At 33.8% G+C, this 17,137-nt stretch overlaps 1 protein-coding gene across 1 annotated transcript; it reads right to left on the bottom strand.

Moving 5' to 3' along the window:
• Positions 1–2,815: 2,815 nt before the first annotated feature.
• Positions 2,816–4,876, bottom strand: LOC111999269 (protein ASPARTIC PROTEASE IN GUARD CELL 1). The gene has a single exon (XM_024031396.2). It carries the CDS (start codon positions 4,612–4,614, stop codon positions 3,100–3,102), a length of 1,515 nt encoding a protein of 504 aa, XP_023887164.1. The 5' UTR covers positions 4,615–4,876; the 3' UTR covers positions 2,816–3,099.
• Between the last annotated feature and the right edge of the window lie 12,261 nt (positions 4,877–17,137).

Here is a 17,137-nt window from a genome sequence, read left to right on the forward strand (position 1 = left end):
TAGATTTTTTTTAGAAGAAGAAAGAAAAAAAAATACTATATATAGAGGATAGATTAAATGCATTGTTTCTATTATTTAATAATAATAAAAATTCATTCTTAAGGTTTAAAAAAAAAAAAAAAAAGGCTACTAATTGCTTTTCCTTTTTTTTTTTTTAAAGGTTAGATTAAGACTTGGTCACGTGGCCTAGTGGGTAGGTGGGAATAAGAGTAAAACTTTGCAAAACATAAAAAGTAACAAATTTTATACACTTTACTCCAAAAATCTTCCACATCAGTATTTCTAAAACTGTGTAAATTTACATATACAGTAACCGTGCATATATGCACAATTACTGTAGCTGTGTATACTATTATTTTATTAATTTCACATTTCACACCTTTTTTCTCTCTCTTCTCCGTGCACAACGAACTCAATCTCAAAATTTTTCCTCTCCTCATTTTCTTTTTCCTTAGATACACACAAACACACATTCACACAGACAAATCAACATAGAGATACACAAACACACCCACACGGACAAATTAACAGAGAGACGCATTAGTGGTGGTACTGGTGTTGGTTGCTTGTGAATTGGTGGATTAGTGCTAGTGGCACTAGATCAGAGTTCGTGGGTCGATGGAAATGGGTTTGGATGCTTGTGGATTGGTGTTGGCGGCGGAGATCGGTGCTTGTGGGTCAACGAGAATGGGCTTTGATGCTTGTGGATCGATGCTGGCGGCAGAGATCAGTGCTTGTGGGTTGATTGGAACGAATCTCTGCATGTGCATCAATCGTTGTGGGTCGACACTTGTGGCGGAGATGGATGCTTGAGGCAGTTTAAGGGTCGAACACAGGTAGAGGAGATTTGATCGAGAGGGAGTGGAGATTAGACCGAGAGGGAGAGGAGATCTAAGTAAAGGATTGTCTATGAAGGTCTATGTTTAGAAATGGGTAGAGAGAGAGAGAGAGAGAGTAACAAAAAATCTGTGTTCAGAAATGGGTATAGAGAGATGGGTATAGAGAGAGAGCAACAAAAAATCTGTGTTCAGAAATGGGTAGAGAGAGAGAGAGAGAGAGAGAGAGAGCGCGTATCTATGTACAAAAAGGTAAAAGGTTAGTTGAGAGAAATAATAAAAAAGAAAGTGAGAAAATTAATTATTTAAATAAAATAGATTGTAAAATAGATGGATTGGTGTGGATGATTTTGAGAAGTGAGTATGTAAAATATAAAAAGTAGGTTTTAAGTGTAAAATAGACAGAAAATTTTAGCCGAACTGATGCGAATGTTCTATAAGATCGAGTTTCGAAAACTTACTTCCAAACTTATAACTTACCATAATCTCGTGTGGGAGATAGACAATAAGAAAAGGGTGAAACCAACTCAGGGTGATAAGTATTGGGTATTTTGTAAACTTATAATTTGTTGTTGTGAATATAACATTACTCTACTTTTTTCTCCAAAAAAAAAAAAAAAAAGCATTATTCTACTTTTGTTGAACTTAAATTCTTTAGATTCTCAAATCATCGTTTTCAATAACTTTTTGTAAGGTAAACAAAATAGGTTAGTTTTAAAAAGAATTATATTATATTATATATATATATATATATATTGTAGGGATATTGGGCCTAAGAATTCATTATTTATCTGTATGTTAGGCCTATGACCCAAGTCGAGGATGAGGGGTTGTCCGATGAAGATAAATCTTTGTCAAAAAACTGTGTTAATAAATGAAAAAGTTAGTTGTGGTCATAATGACCTAAGATGGTGGTCCGAGGATGAGTGCCTCATTAACTAATCAAGGCCGAAGTCAAAAAAGTGGTCTGTAGTTTAGGGGAACGTTCTAGGAAATCATGTCGGTATGGATAGGCATTGCAGAAACATAGGACAAGAGGAAGTCATAAAATATCTAAGGAGAAAGTTGATATCATCGTATTAAATGAACTACAGCTAACTTTCTGGCCGCATTAATGTGGAAATGATATCTGAACAGTGACTTTTAGCCTTACAGCTACTATATAAAGACTTATGTAAAGTACTAATGTGACAAGTATCAACCCCAACCATCTGACATGTACGTGGAGGAAAAAGATAAAAGAAGAATAGAGTATAAAAGAAAAGGGAGGCAACGGGAGAAGGGATCGAAAAACTGAGAGAAGAACATTGTAACATCAAGAACTGACTTTGTAATCAAACCTGAAAGAAATATATAAAAACCAATCTCCTCGGACTTTGCCTTGTTCCACTATTTTGTCATCAAAACCTACTGAACTTGTTGTTTAATTAACTAAAGCCTAGTTTTTCAACTCATTCTTTACAAATTCGTTATTTTGAGATTTTTGGGCCCAAGTCCATTTACTTGTTGGGCTAAAAATTCAAATATGATTCTTACGCTATCATTTATGTTTATTTCAATTTAATAAATAAATAAATATATGACCAAATAATAACACCATTCTTTAAAAAAAACAAAAGAACTGAGGAATATAAGGCTAACCAAATAAATTACCAAAAGTTATAGAAGAAAATATATCAAAAATACTATATATATATATATATATTATGTTTAAGAAGAAGAAAAAAAAAATCTATAGAGTATATAAATTAAATGAATTTTTTCAATTGTTTAATACTAAAAAGAAATTATTGTTAACGTTTAACAAAGATACTAAATGCTTTCCTTAAAAGATAAAGAAAAAGAAAGGTAAGAAATTATGTTCTATTCTTTTTTTTCTATCTCCCCTAAAATCCGCCATACCAAACATACTAAATGTTGTTGTCTTTTTTTTCTTTAAAAAAAAAAGTTGAAAAATTCTCTTGTCTTAAACGCATTAATTGATAAAAACATAATATAATTTTTCATCATAGCTGAAAAAAAAAAAATAATAATACAAAAGGATTAGCTGTCAATCACTGAGTGTACAGTTTATAGAGAGTGACATTAAACGTAGAAAGGCGTAGTTTATAAAAGAGATGAGACCGATTTCAATGACATAAACACTTACACTGTTGTTGAGCATCTCCAGAAGAATAGAATCCTACGCTACACCGACTGCACTTCGTTAATTACTGAATACCATTATATATATATATATATATATATTAAATTAAAGTAGTAGCTAGCATTTGGTGGAAGAGAATCCGATGAGAGAATTAGCGAGATCGAAAGCGACACGTGTCTGTTGCTGTTGGACATTCCCAATGATGGAGAAGGCGGAGGACGTTGGAGCAAACGCCAAACAAAACGTCCCCGTTGAGTCAACCGGTATCAACACATTCTTGGCCGCTAATGCCAACACTTTCCCATTCGGAAAATGAAACGCTACCGTTGGAACCTCCACACTCGTCTTTGACGACAGGTCGTAACACGTGTCAAATAACGCCACGCCGTTAGTTGACGCCAACCCCAACCTCCTCGTCCCTTTCACAAATGCGTCACGGAGCGAGTTGTAGGTCTCCGTTCGTAACCGACTCACGGCTGTGCCCGAGTCGATGATTATTCCACCGTTTCCTCCCGAGTCCACTTCGAATGCCGACTCCGGAATCCGAAGCGACTCACCTCCGACACTGAGCCCGCTTACACCGACGTAGTAAAACGTGTCCAGTTTAGGGTTACGGTGTAACGGAGCTGTGACGGCGTTAGGAGGTAGCGGTGAGTTGAACTCAAGAGTCGAAGCCGAGTCCGAGTCACGGTCAACTAAACAGTACGAAAACGACGTCGCGTTCAGTTGAGATGGAAACGATAACCTTCCGCCGCCGAGTCCGAGCAATCCGGCAGCGCCGATAAACAAACCTTCGTTATTGTGACCACAGCCAATGGCTACATTGTTCACCGAAGCCGAGCCGAGAGTTAGGGTTTCGGTGACGAAGTCACCGACTGTGTACGAGCCGTCACCGTAAGCGACCTCGTAGAGACACGTACCGTTGCGACACTCGGACACGTCGAGAGACTTGCATTGCTTGGTTTCGCAAGAGAGCGGCGAGTAAGAAGCCGATGAAGCCGGCTCGAAGATCGGATCGGCTTGTTGGTAACAATCGGCGCATGGAGCACATTGAAGCCAGTTGACGTCACTGCCAGTGTCGAGAACCATGTACGCCGGAGTCGGTGGTCTTCCGATTCCGACTCGGCAGAAGTACTCGCCGCTTCCTTGACTCGTTCCTGAAATGATGGGACCTTGTAGATCTTGTTGTTGTTGTTGTTGTTCTTGTCCTCGTCCTCCCGAAGGTTCGAGATCTGATTGGAGAATGCCTGTAAGGGCTAGATGTAACCGAGTGGTTAAAGATTTGAGTCGGGCTGAGTCGCGCTCGAGTCGAGCTATGGTGAGTGACTTGTAGTCAGTGTGAGTGTGAGTGTGTGTAGGCCGGCTAAGAATAGAAGCTCTAGTATGTAGCTCAAGTGTGAGGGATGAGGATGAGAGAGTCTGAGTCTGAGTCTGAGTCTGTTTTTGTTTTTGTTGGTTAAATGCTTGCGGCGTTGCCTTTGGATTGTATCTACTGAAAACGCTTTGGGTTTTTTGAAGTGAAGTTGTTACGTCGAGAGTGGTGGTGGACGACGTTGTTTCAGTTAAGGTTCGAGAGTGAACAAAGTTGAGAGTGGAGAAGATGATAATAATAATGTAAAAGAGGGAACTCATTTTTGTGGGTACTGAGACAAGAGATAAGAGATTAGAGTCTAGAGAGAGGTTGCCTATGGTGGGGTGGGGTGGGGTGGGGTGGGGTTTTTTATATTTGCAACAGGTTTGAGATTGAGAGACTCATGACAAGGACATTGGGATAAAACAAAAGATGATAGGGTGGGAGAGGAGCTTTGAATGCTCGCTCATCTGATTAATTTAGTTGGGTTGGGTGTTAGGGGCATTTGCATTTCTCATCATTTTCACCCAGATGTTTATTATTAGTTTAGGTGTCATTTATAACCTTTACATGTTTCATAATGTTGCCTTGTTGCTAAATCTTTTATTCATGGATATTATTATTATTATAATAGTAATATAAAGCCCTTCCATTTAGTGCTGTTTATTTTCTTTTAGGCTTTGACCGCATTTTATAACAAATTTTTAGTTAAGATTTGCCCAAAAAGCAAATTGATTGTGACCCTCGGGAGACATATATACATATAATGATACTGGGTCAAAAAAAGCAAGGATAAAGCTTGGACTGTATGAATATGAGTATGAATTGCTTTTTATGAGGACTATTGAAGCAAATTAATCCCATGATTTTTTTTTTTGATGGGATTAATCCCATGATTTGGTTGCAGGTTGATGGTACTGGTGGTTGTGGTTATTATGTCAATTGTCAAAGTAACCTTTTTCTTTCATTCAGGACGTGCTTTAGTTGGTTAATATGGGCCTTGTTTTGGGCCGAACGCAACATTGTTTTTTTTAGTAGCCCAAATTTCTTCAAACACTCACTTGTCAAGCCAAATTGCATATCAAAACTGTGCAAACTTTAGGAGCTGTCTGGTTTTTAAAAAATCATCACTCCTCACCCTTCACTTCTCACTCAATTTTTGGGCCCATTTGATTTAGACATAGCTCAGTTTTCATAACTCAGTTTTCAAAACTTATAACTTAAACCCAAAACTCATAACTCCCTACTCAAACCTCATCTTCACTCAAATATTGTAAAACACTTGTTTGAACTACATATTTCTACAACTTTTTGCCAAAACCGTAGACCCCACCCATTGATACTACCCAGTGTTGCTATTGTTGCTACCCGCGTCTCATTAACAAAAAATCTTCCTCCTTTACTTCTCCCACTGTGGCATCCTCTCACCTTTCATCTCTCTGACTTTCCCTCTTTCCTATCAAATTTTTTTGTCTCTCTCTTTCTCTATCTCTCCCCGCTTCACTCTATATTTGATTTTTTTTCACTCTTCTCTGTTTCTTTCTTAGCTTTCTCTGTCTCTCCCCTCTTCAATCTGTACTTGATTTTTTTTTTCTCTTTTCTATTTCTTTCTCAGCTGTTTTTGGTTGGTTTGAATCGGTGAGTATTGGGTTTAAAGTGGTGGGTTGTTTCAGTGGTTGCTAGGTTCGGATTGGTGATGGTGGGTTTTTGTGGTGGTCATTTGGGTGTGGGCTGGGTCTTCATGGTGGAGATCTAGTTTAAGTCACGGTGGAGATCGAGTTATGGGTCACGGTGGAGATTGGGTTTGAGATTAGGTTTTTAGGTTTCAGTTGTTTCTCAATCTCAGTTCTTGTGTCTCAGTTCCAGTGGTGGTTGGTATGGAGAGTGGTGGAGGCGTGGCTTGAATCGATTGGGGCTGGGTTAAATCGGTTGGGGCTAGTTTTGCATTTCGGTGGTATGGATCGGCAGTTAGCTTTGTGGGTTGATTTTGGTGTTTTGGCGGTGGTTGAGTTTCAATTTCACAGTGGTTTTTGGCGGCGCTGGGTTTGTTGTGGTGGTACTATGGTTGTTTGCAACGGTAATATCGAACAGCTCTGAACTGACATGACAACACATAAGCTACAAGTCCCATAGAGTTCGAATATTTACGTTGGTGCCACTGAGTTTCCTATCTCAGTTTTTGAAAACACCTATTTCTTGTTTCTTATTTCCATCACTCTAACTAAAATTTTTAAGTTTTGAGTTATGGAAACAAGGGTTGAAAACCAAGCCAAACAATAATTTTTTGTGTGGGACTCACGTGTTTTGAGAACTTAGTTATGGAAACTGAGTGATATGATCCAAAAATACCCTCATCCAAATAGGCTCCCATCACTCATCACTCATCATTCTTTAACTCATCACTTATCACTAAAAATACCACAACTTTCTAAGGTGGCATGTTTGGCACTTGTTTCCAATTTTGATAACTCAAAAAATTTTACTTTTTGTGGGACCCATGGATTGACTTGGTGCAGCTTTTACTTTCTTTTTCTTTCTTTTTTTCCTTCAACCCCCAATACCCAAACTCACCGAAACCAGCGAAAAGGAATGAAAAAAAAAATGGTATCCAAACCCAGAAACCCAATGTGAAAAGGAAAAAGAAGAAGAAGAAGAGAAGAATAGAGAAACCCAAACTTAGTGTGAAAGAAAAAAAAGGAAAAAAAAGGAAAAAAAAAAAAACCAAACCCAGAAACCCATTGTGAAAAGGAAAGAAAAAAAAAAAAAAAGATGAAGAAGACTAGACTAGACCTAGTGTGAAAGGAAAAAAAAAAGGAAGAAGAAGAAGAAGACCACCCAGCGTGAAAGGAAAAAGAAAAGAAGAAGAAGAAGAAGACTACCCAACGTGAAAAAAATAAAATAAAAGACTGGATTTGACTACTTACATGTTGTGGGTCCCTCAAATATGTGTGTGTTTACCAAAATGTCATCATAACTCTGTTTCCATAACTTAAAAACACCTAAAATGTGTTTTCAGTTTCCATAACTCATTACTTAAAAATCAAAGAATTGAGTGATAGAAACAAAAGCTTAAAACACATTTTAACAAACTACTCAGCCGTGGGATCCACCAATTTTGAGTTATAGGTGATGGAAACAGAATTATGGGTGATGGAAACTGAAAATCCAAACAACCCTTTAGATATCTCACATCATCTCCCTCCCAATGGAAACCAACTTGTTCTAGGCTTCTAGCCCATTACTCCAAGGCCGAGGGAAATTTTTCAGATTGAGTTTGGTTTATTTGTAACAAATAAATTTGGACAAATTCAAACCAGTTGTTTAAAAAAAAAAAAAAAACCAGTTGTTTCTGTTGGTAGAGGAAGCGGAATTTAGACAAAGTTTCCTCATATTTTTCTATTTCACAAGTGAAAGTCTCATGCATTGCACAGTTTTAGTCATGAATTTTGTATATTTGTCTGTATATATAATATATCTAATTACAAATTAGAATGATCAATAACAACTTTTCAATTTTTTTTTTAATAATTCTTTATTTATTTGTGAAGAGGGGGATTATCCTAAAAGAATTAATTTCAAATTTATGATTAAAAAATCAATTGTACTTGTACACCTATAAGAAATTTAATTTTTATGTCTTATTTTGATATTTATATTATCTGTTTTAGTGTTGACTTTATTCAAATGGTTATAACTTACTAATAAATAAATATAACACTCTAACTTAAATTAATGCCTATAATTGTATTGTGCTTTAACCTTTAAAAACACATATATTAATATTACACATGAAAAAAAATAATGAATAAATAATTAAAACATTTGAAAACAAAATTAAGCTAAAATCCCAATTTATTAATGAAAAACAATCCAAATTTCTAAAATTTTTATAAATTAAAAAGAAAAAGAAAATGGAATTGAGTAAATGTAAACTTACATAGGAATTTGGACTGATGGATATAATAACATTTTTAAATCCTTCTTTTTCCCTTGTATCCAATTTCATATTGACATCAAATTTTGCTTTTAAAGAAGATAGATTACATGGATCAAAGCACCAAACAAAAACTACTACAAATTAAATCCACAATCAAATATTGATGTCAACAACAAATAATCATGTGATGAGAAAATAAATGGTACAATATATTGTTTGCTATATTGACATCTAAAAATAACACTAAAAGGTGCGATGACTATGAGATTAAGAAAGACAAAAGTTTATATTTTCAGCATAATCTGTAATAAAAACATAGAATTTCAGCATATTAATAAAACTTGTTGATAAAAATCATATAGTATATAATAAAAATGCAACAAATACGCAAAATCTATTCAATTTTTGATAATAAAAAAAAAATACTTGCAAGGTTGTAGGTAGGGTAGAGAGAAGAAGGGAAGAATATAGCAAATAATTGTAAGGTAGGTAGAAGAAAGAATGATACACCAAAAAATTATGTGTATATAGAGAGAGAATTTTAAGTTGTGAAGAAAATAATATGAACAAAAAAGAGTTTAGGTGAAAATCAAATACTTTCTTTTTTTTTTACTTTATTATTAGGATAAAGTTGACATAAGATGAAAATTCATCTACACAAAAAAGGAAAAGAAAAAAGAAACATAGTAAAAAATAAATAAATAAATAAACGTAGTTCATTTCTATCTTTAATTAAAAAAAATTATATCTTTTTTTGTTTTTACGTATTTTTTATCTCCTTTTTTCATTTAAATTCTATCCTATTGATTTTAGGCTTTGTTGATAACATTTTAGATAGACACAATTGTAGTTGTAGTTGTAAATCAAATACTTTTTTTATTACTTGATTACTAGGAAAAAGATGACATAAGATGCACATTTATTATTATTTAAAAAAAAAAAACATAGTAAAAAAAATAGCAAAAATGTAGGTTGATACACAATAGTATTCAATTCTATCTTTTTTTCTTTTTTCTTTTTCTATCTCATTTGCTTTTACTTTTTTTAAAAAAATTAAAATTCTATCATTTTTTTATAGGTAATTCTATCCTTTTTATTATTGAAATTCTATCCCTTTTTTTTTTTTTTTTTTTTGCTTTTAAGTTTTTTTTTATAGGTAATTCGGTTATGGTAGGAAAAATTCCGCTTGGCTTGAAAGGATTATGGTCTGGATGTGTTATGGCTAATGGTTGAAGACTTTGATAAGGAGAGATTGGGGAAAAAGGAGAGGGCAATGGTACGGTCAAGTCTTTATACAATGATTGGCGAGGCTAAAGGGGCATATGAACATGTATCAGAGGAGTCTGAGGTGTTTCTTTCTGTGATCCGTCCATGGATTGGAGTTGTAGCAACAACTGCCTTCTTTCTTTTTCCTTTTGTCTAATGAGAGGAAAAGAGACAGATAGATCTCTGACTATAGCTGTAATGGTTGCCAATTCTTGATCAATTGCTTGGATTTTCTTTTTCAGGTCCTCGATAAGGGAGTTTGAGGATGAAAAGGCGTGGGTGACGACCTCAGCCATCTTTTGCTGATTATCCAGAATCTTTGAAAGAACTTGGTTTTGGGCCACAGCATTTTCTGCCTGCCAATTTAAAGCCTCTTCTGCCAAGGAAACCTGCTTCTTGGTTCCATCTGGATTAACTCCAACAGGGTTTTTGATTTTCCACACATGTTTGGTGTTGGCATGAGGATGATCAAAGCTTTCTAATGGAGGGAAATTCTGTGAATAGGAAGGTGAAGCTTGATCAAACATGTAACATGGTAAAGGTTTTTGTGTATGGTTTTGGGCAATAGGGAGGGGTTGACATTTTGGTGTCTGGGGAAGGATCTTTTGATAGTATGGGATTAATGGAGGTTTCTGGTTTTGGTTATGCTCTTCTTTACATGGGGAAGGAGAAGGAAAAGGTTGTTTCTTTGTTGAATACAGAACATAGTAGTCAAATTTTCCAGAGGATTGTCCAAGGAGGTCAACTTCTGGATCTCCTGCTTCATATCTTTCTTTGAGTTTTTGCTGGGAAGCTTTCTTCTTTCTTCTTGAATTCTCTTCTTCAAAATCTTCATCTTCTTGGCAGTCAACACAATTACAAACATCCCACCATATGTAGCCTGAAGGTGAGAAACTTTTATACCTACCATGTATATGCATTATTATTATTATTATTGATTGGATATGCATTATTATAATTGATCAAAGATGAGTAAAAATGTCTACTATTTTTCTTAATCTGACCATAGATTTATTAAGTTTTTTTTTTTTTTTGAGAAGAATAGATTTATTAAGTTTGATATACACGTTTCTCAAAAAGAAAAAAAAAAGGTTTGATATACACTTTTTTATGCATCTATTGGTTTATAAAATACTTCATTTACATGTTGACTATGTTTACACCTTTTTATATCACCATATATAACATAATATATATTCTGTAAATAAATGTTTAATTATCACATTTTATTTTGGCCTCCCAAATATATACTATTGATTCCACCATAAGGAGAGGGGATGCAACGGTGAAGTAAGAAATTCCACCATAAGCCTTAGTTTTTTTATTAAGGCTTTAAATGGATTGTTTTTTTTTTTCTTTTAACAAAAAAAATGTCTAATGGTTAATTCAACGTTGCTAGACTACTAGAAAAATATATATATTTAGTAAACTAAATTTAATGCAATCACTTTAAGTATCTTAGTGGTTAGAGGAGTTTTAAAAAAAAAAAACTTCCTCTATAATGTCTCAAGATTAATCACTCATACTTCCCCTAAATATTTTTGTTATGAGTTATGAGTTATCAAGCTAGCCTATCGAATGCCCATGGGAATAAAAACTAGCACACTGCTTGACCCACTAGGCTAGTAGGCTAACCATGAGCCTTAACAATAACGGCCCCAGTTGCCCATGAGCCCGATAGGCCGTTGGGCCGTGGCAATGGGCTATTTGGTAACCCTCCCTATAATAATTTGGTGTGTGTGAGATGGGCAGATTACATACATCCGATGTTGAAGGAATAGTCAGATATTCGAAGAAATCTAGATACCCTAATTTGTCCAACAAAAAAAAAAAAAATCTCAATATAAATGTGTATGACTTTATTTTTGAAAATAAAAAACTTTTGCTAAAGAGATTTACTTATATATTTATATAAAACTATGCTTTAAAAGCTCAAAAAAAAAAAGGGTTGGGGGGGGGGGGGTCTATTGCCTAAAATTTACTCAATATTTTAAATTTCTAACATTAAAGTAGAGGGAGGGGGGAATTTTTGGAAAATCCAAGGGCCTTCCCCCGGTCCTCCTCCTCTCCCTCCACCCAGGAGGGGATGGGTGATGGGGTGGATATGGCAATGATGAAGTTATAAATTTTTCTTATGGGACCAAACTAACCATAACATTTTTTAAAATTAAAAATAAAAATAAAAAATTGAATATATATATATATATATATTATTCTAACATATGTTATTTTTTTTATATATACGGTAGAGTTTACATTGAATAAATCTTTCCAATTTCAAGAAGTTTTTTTTTTTTAGAATGATATTTCAAGAAGTCAATATATATTTTCTCCATAAATTAGATTTAACTTAATAATGTCGTGTATTACATTCTTTCATAGTGCTAAAACATTTTATAATTGATTTTGTAATAAATTTTCACATCTCTCTTTTTATATACACAGTTAAACAATCACCTAGAAACTATTTTCTTATTTTGATTCAAACTTTGCTTTGATATTTTTCATGACTAAAAATATGCCTTTTGTATATGTTTTTTATTTTTTTTACCGTATTGTACCGTGCGGTATGTAACATACTGGTACGTGCACGAGTAATGAAACGTCAATGTTTCATACCAGTTTAAATACCGACCATCCCGATTGATTTCAGGCATTTCGGCCGGTACTGGGTGTACTAGTCGATACAGAAATAAAACTTTTTTTTTTTTTTTTAGTTTTGTAATTTTTGAATTTTTGTAAGGGTAGAATAGTAACTTACTTGCATTAACTTATTAGTATTATTTGTTTTCTTAGTATGCTAAAGTCTAAAGTCTAAAACCATGAATAATTTGTTTTGAATTGAGGTAATATTTTATGGTAAACTTTTATTTTTATTATAATATATATATATATATATATATATAATAGCGGTAAACCCAAAACGATACACCAGTATTGACAGATACCGAAATATATCATTCCACTGGCAAAACTAGTATAACCTCCGGTACAAGATTGACTTCCTTGATCTAGATTCTAGGTTATGGATATTTTTAACTTTAGGATAAGGTTTAGTTACAAAATTGGTTGTAACTTAAGGTTACAACTTTACTTAATAAAAATAAACATTATTACATATTTTGAAAATTTAAACGTTGAATTGCATGTTCTTTATGCTGTTAATATACATATCAAATTTTGTGTCAATAAGATATTGTTTACTATATGATCTATAAGATTATATTTTATGCGTAATTTTAAACTACAAAAANTGTCCAATTGATTTTAGACTTTGTTGATAATATTTTAGATAGACACAATTGTAGGTTGTTGACTTGTAGTTGTATGTTACCAACTAACTAAGTTTAATCTCTTTTTGAAATTTTAGAAAACACTTATTGTAGATTGCATATTTTAATAAAACACTTATTGTTATTTCATCCAAAAAACTAATAAGAACAAATAAAATTTTGTTTAATCTAAAAATTACTGCAATTTGGTACAGCTGCTTGGCGCAACCACGACTTCTAAGCTCAACTTTTATTATATAGTATATGATATAATATGATTAGGCATATTGCTTCAAGAAAACTGTATTTAAAGAACAGAGATTCAGAAAGTGGTAAAGGAAAACACAGTTATGAACAATGTGTGTATTGTCCAAAAACAACTTTCTGTTTTTCACAGCAACTAAAATAACAATCTGTGATTGGTCTACAATAAAAATGATTTAGTGATGGTCTTAATGAAAATAATATTATACTAATCAATGATATAAGGGCTCAAGAGGGCATGCCCGCCCTTCCAACCCCCCTCCCCCAATGGTGTTGGGCCAACACATCAAGATTTAATTTTTTTTTTAATATATAAAAAACTACATATATTAAACCCCCCCCCCCTCCCACATAATCTTGGCCGCCTCTTAAGGCAAAAAAAAAAAAAAACCAGCACAACCACAAAATTCGTCCAAACACAAAAAAAAAAAAATTAACAAAATAAAAAAGCTCATTTTTAGCCTGGAAAAATTAAAAATAAAACACATTAAGATTTTAATCTCAAACTTATTTGTAATTTGACTAATTTCCACAAAAAAAAAAAAAAAAAAACCACTAACAAGTCTAACTCAAGATTTCAAAATTGAAAACATTAAATAGGCGTAGAAACTGATATGTCACTTTAAAGGATCAAAGATCACTTAAGGTTTGACTTTTTTGAGGTCAAAAAGCACAATTTGAAAACTAAATCATAATTTTTTGCATTAGGTAAGGACGTTAGATGATGTGTTTTCAGATCCAAAATGTGAAAAAACCACTTTTCGCACTGGACTCTAGAAGGTACAATGCAAAAACGAAATACAAATCCAATAGATTACTGTTGAATACTTCTCCCATATTCCTTTAATTTTATTTATATTCATTTCAGTCATCTAAGCCTTTTAAGTTTATCCAATCAAAACCTCTCTATCAACTTCCATTAATTTTATACTCCTATTAAAAAAAATTGGAAAAATTTCAATCAATAATTGGATTTTTTTAATTAAAAAATTTGAAGAAAAAAATTAAAATTTTGGACAATTAACCGTAATATTTAACAAAAGTTGATGGAGAGATCTTAATTAAATAAATTTGAAACTTAGAAAACTGAAATGAAGGAAAACAAAGTTAGAGAGTTGAAATATAGAAGGTAAATTTTGCATTTTAACCTTTTTTTTTTTTTTTTTTTTTTTTTGTTTTTTCATTGCTTACCTAGGAATAAATATATAAGGACAGGCTTTAGTCGGTTAATACGGACCTTGGTTTTGGGTCGAATGCAACATTGTTTTTATGGGCCCTAAAATTCTTCAATGCTTAAAACTGAAGCTGAATTATATAAAGCTAGCTGAGTAGTTGTCAGATCAAAATCGTGCGGAACTTTATTAGATGCTCACATCATCTTTAGTGGACAAATTCAAACCCGCTGTTTCTGTTGGTAAAGGAATCGGAATTTAGAAAAAATAATATAATAATAATAATAATTGTTCCTCTTGTTTTCAATTTCATTTGGCATATTGCTTCTAGAAAACTGTGTTTAAAAAAAATAAATAAAGATTCAAAAAGTGGTGAATTGAAGAACAAAGGAATTGATCAATGGTGTGTGTGCAGATTCGAGTTGGATATGGCTATGGGCCATTTGATTCATTTTTAAAGAAAATATCATGACAATAGAGAGAGTAAATATATCTTTTGATGCTGTAACTTCAATTCCCAAACAACGTCCTAACATTCTCCAATAACGAGTTATTTTATTTTATTTTATTTTTATATAATTTATTTGGTTATATGACAATAAAGTTTTTAAGGACTTTAGTTCATATTGATACTTGATTATTTTGGTTCTCTTAGATTGCATAATTTTTTCATTGGATATATATATATATATATATATATGGTAGGTATAAAAGGAAATTAATACAAGGACTCTATTTATAGACAAAACAAAATACATAATACATTACAGAAAAGGAGAGGTCATCCTTATGGATTTACATGTGTCCATAATAAGGGTAGGGGTCTGGCTTCGAAGAATCTTCTGGGAGATAAGGATCTGCCATCATCTTGTCTTCATATGACTCTGAAGAGGTGAAGCTTGGCAACAAGTGTCATGCTACGTAGGGGCCTATGTGCAAGAGTGGATTTCTTCAGATATGTTTCTGACAAAGGGATAGATAGTGAACAGTAACGGTGAAGGATTACGTCTGAAGACGTTTCTAGGATTTTGTGTTGCTTTTTTTTTTTTTTTACAATAATAATGCTATTTAATCCTATCCATCTCTTCCTTGGAACCATTCTTCATCAACGTCATCTGGATCATGATTGTGATAGTAAGGGTCATCGTATCCTACAAGAGGATTAGGCATTTCCCAATGATCTTCATGTGGCCATTGTTGTCTGCAGATGTCTGGATCAGTTGGTATTATTTCAGGAGGATTCCTTTGTTAAGAGATTCAGCCATGGTGAGTGCATGATAACAGGATACCCAATGAACATCTGAATGTGTGTGGAGAGTACCATCTGAATTAGTAACCCAATGCATCTCTGAAGGGTGAAGAATTCCATCCACCCGGATATCATTTTTAGAATTCAGCTTGGCTACCAGACATGCTGAGGTGACTTTGTGACCAAATCTTGGATGTTCTGTTTTTGGATACATTGTCCATTCACCATTATGAGCATCATTTTTCAGGATTTCAAACCAGAATTTGTGAAAATATTTATTTCTATGGGGAAAAATGTATTTGTAGAATTCTGGTTCAAAATGAAGATATAGGTAATACTCATTGAGTAAATGCCACATGGAAAGGTAATGTGCAACATTCCAATTGGTTACCCAAAAGGCAAAAGGGGTTTTCCATAGTTGGTCTATGTTAGGAAAAACAGCTAGAAAGTGACACTGGTATTTTTTAAGGTATTCATAAAGGGTTCTAATGATTCTTTTGGATCTGGCTTGAAGGGTCAAAGTTTTATCTGGTCTTTTATTTCTGGAGGGAGGGTGTCTATCATAGTAAGGATATCATTAGGTTCTGCAATGGGAGGGTTTGAGGATGAGGATAGATCAGTAATAGGATATACACACAAGGGTGGAGGAATAATGGTGGTGTTAAGGGCAGGAGGCTTTCTAGAAAGATAATCAGTGATGAGATTATCTTTGCCTTTGATGTGTTTTACTTGAAAAGACCATTGTGAAAACCAATTTGACCATCTGAGTAACTGAGGGTATGGAAGCATTTTCCTTTTGAACTGGAGCATTTTGGGGAAAGAGGACATGTCCATTTCTACTAGAAAATTATGCCCAATAAGATGGAACTGGAATTTTTCAATCCCATGTTTGACTGCTAGAATCTCTTTGAAAGTGGAGTGGTAATGAAGTTCTGAAGGCTTAAATGCACCACTTTTATATCCACAAATGTTTCTTTTGCCATTAAGTTCCTCAAAAAGGGCTGCTGCCCAATTTTCATCACTAGCATCTGTCTGCAATATCCGTTTACTTGGGCCTGGAATCTACAAAGGGGGAAGCTTTTCTACTAATTTCTTCAGCTGTTGGACTGCTTCTGTATGAACAGAATTCCATTCTGGAGATGATTTCTTCAATAACTGAGCCAAACAATTCCTGTACTTGGAAATCTTTGGGATGAAATCTGACATATAATTTACAATTCCAAGGAACTGTTGTATTTACTTAGCACTTGTGAGCTTGTCTGGAAATTCATCAAGAGAGACAGCTATGTGAGGCTGTAAAGTATACTTCTCTTCTGAAATATTTACCCCAAAAAGTCTATGGAAGACTGTCCTGTGACCATTTTCTTTTCTGAAAGCATTACCCCCTGTGATCTTACCAAATTGTAGAATTTAGTGAGCAACTTTTCATGAGACTCTTCGTCCTTTGAGAAGAAAAGGATATCATCTACATAGATTAATGCATTTGTCAAGAGGGGCTGGAACAGAGTTACCATTACTTTTTGAAATTGGGATGGAGCATTTTTAAGGCCAAAAGGCATGACTGTCCATTGATAATGATGGTCTAGAATGCAGAATGCCGTCTTGTATCTTTCTTCTGGATGGATTCCTAGTTGCCAAAATCCT

This window comes from Quercus suber, unplaced genomic scaffold (genome assembly GCF_002906115.3).
Source record: "Quercus suber isolate HL8 unplaced genomic scaffold, Cork oak 2.0 scaffold_218, whole genome shotgun sequence".
Lineage (NCBI taxonomy): Eukaryota > Viridiplantae > Streptophyta > Magnoliopsida > Fagales > Fagaceae > Quercus > Quercus suber.

What these genes read in the sequence shown, in the direction of transcription:
- LOC111999269 (XM_024031396.2), bottom strand. Translation starts at nt 4,614, where the DNA reads ATGAGTTCCCTCTTTTACATTATTATTATCATCTTCTCCACTCTCAAC.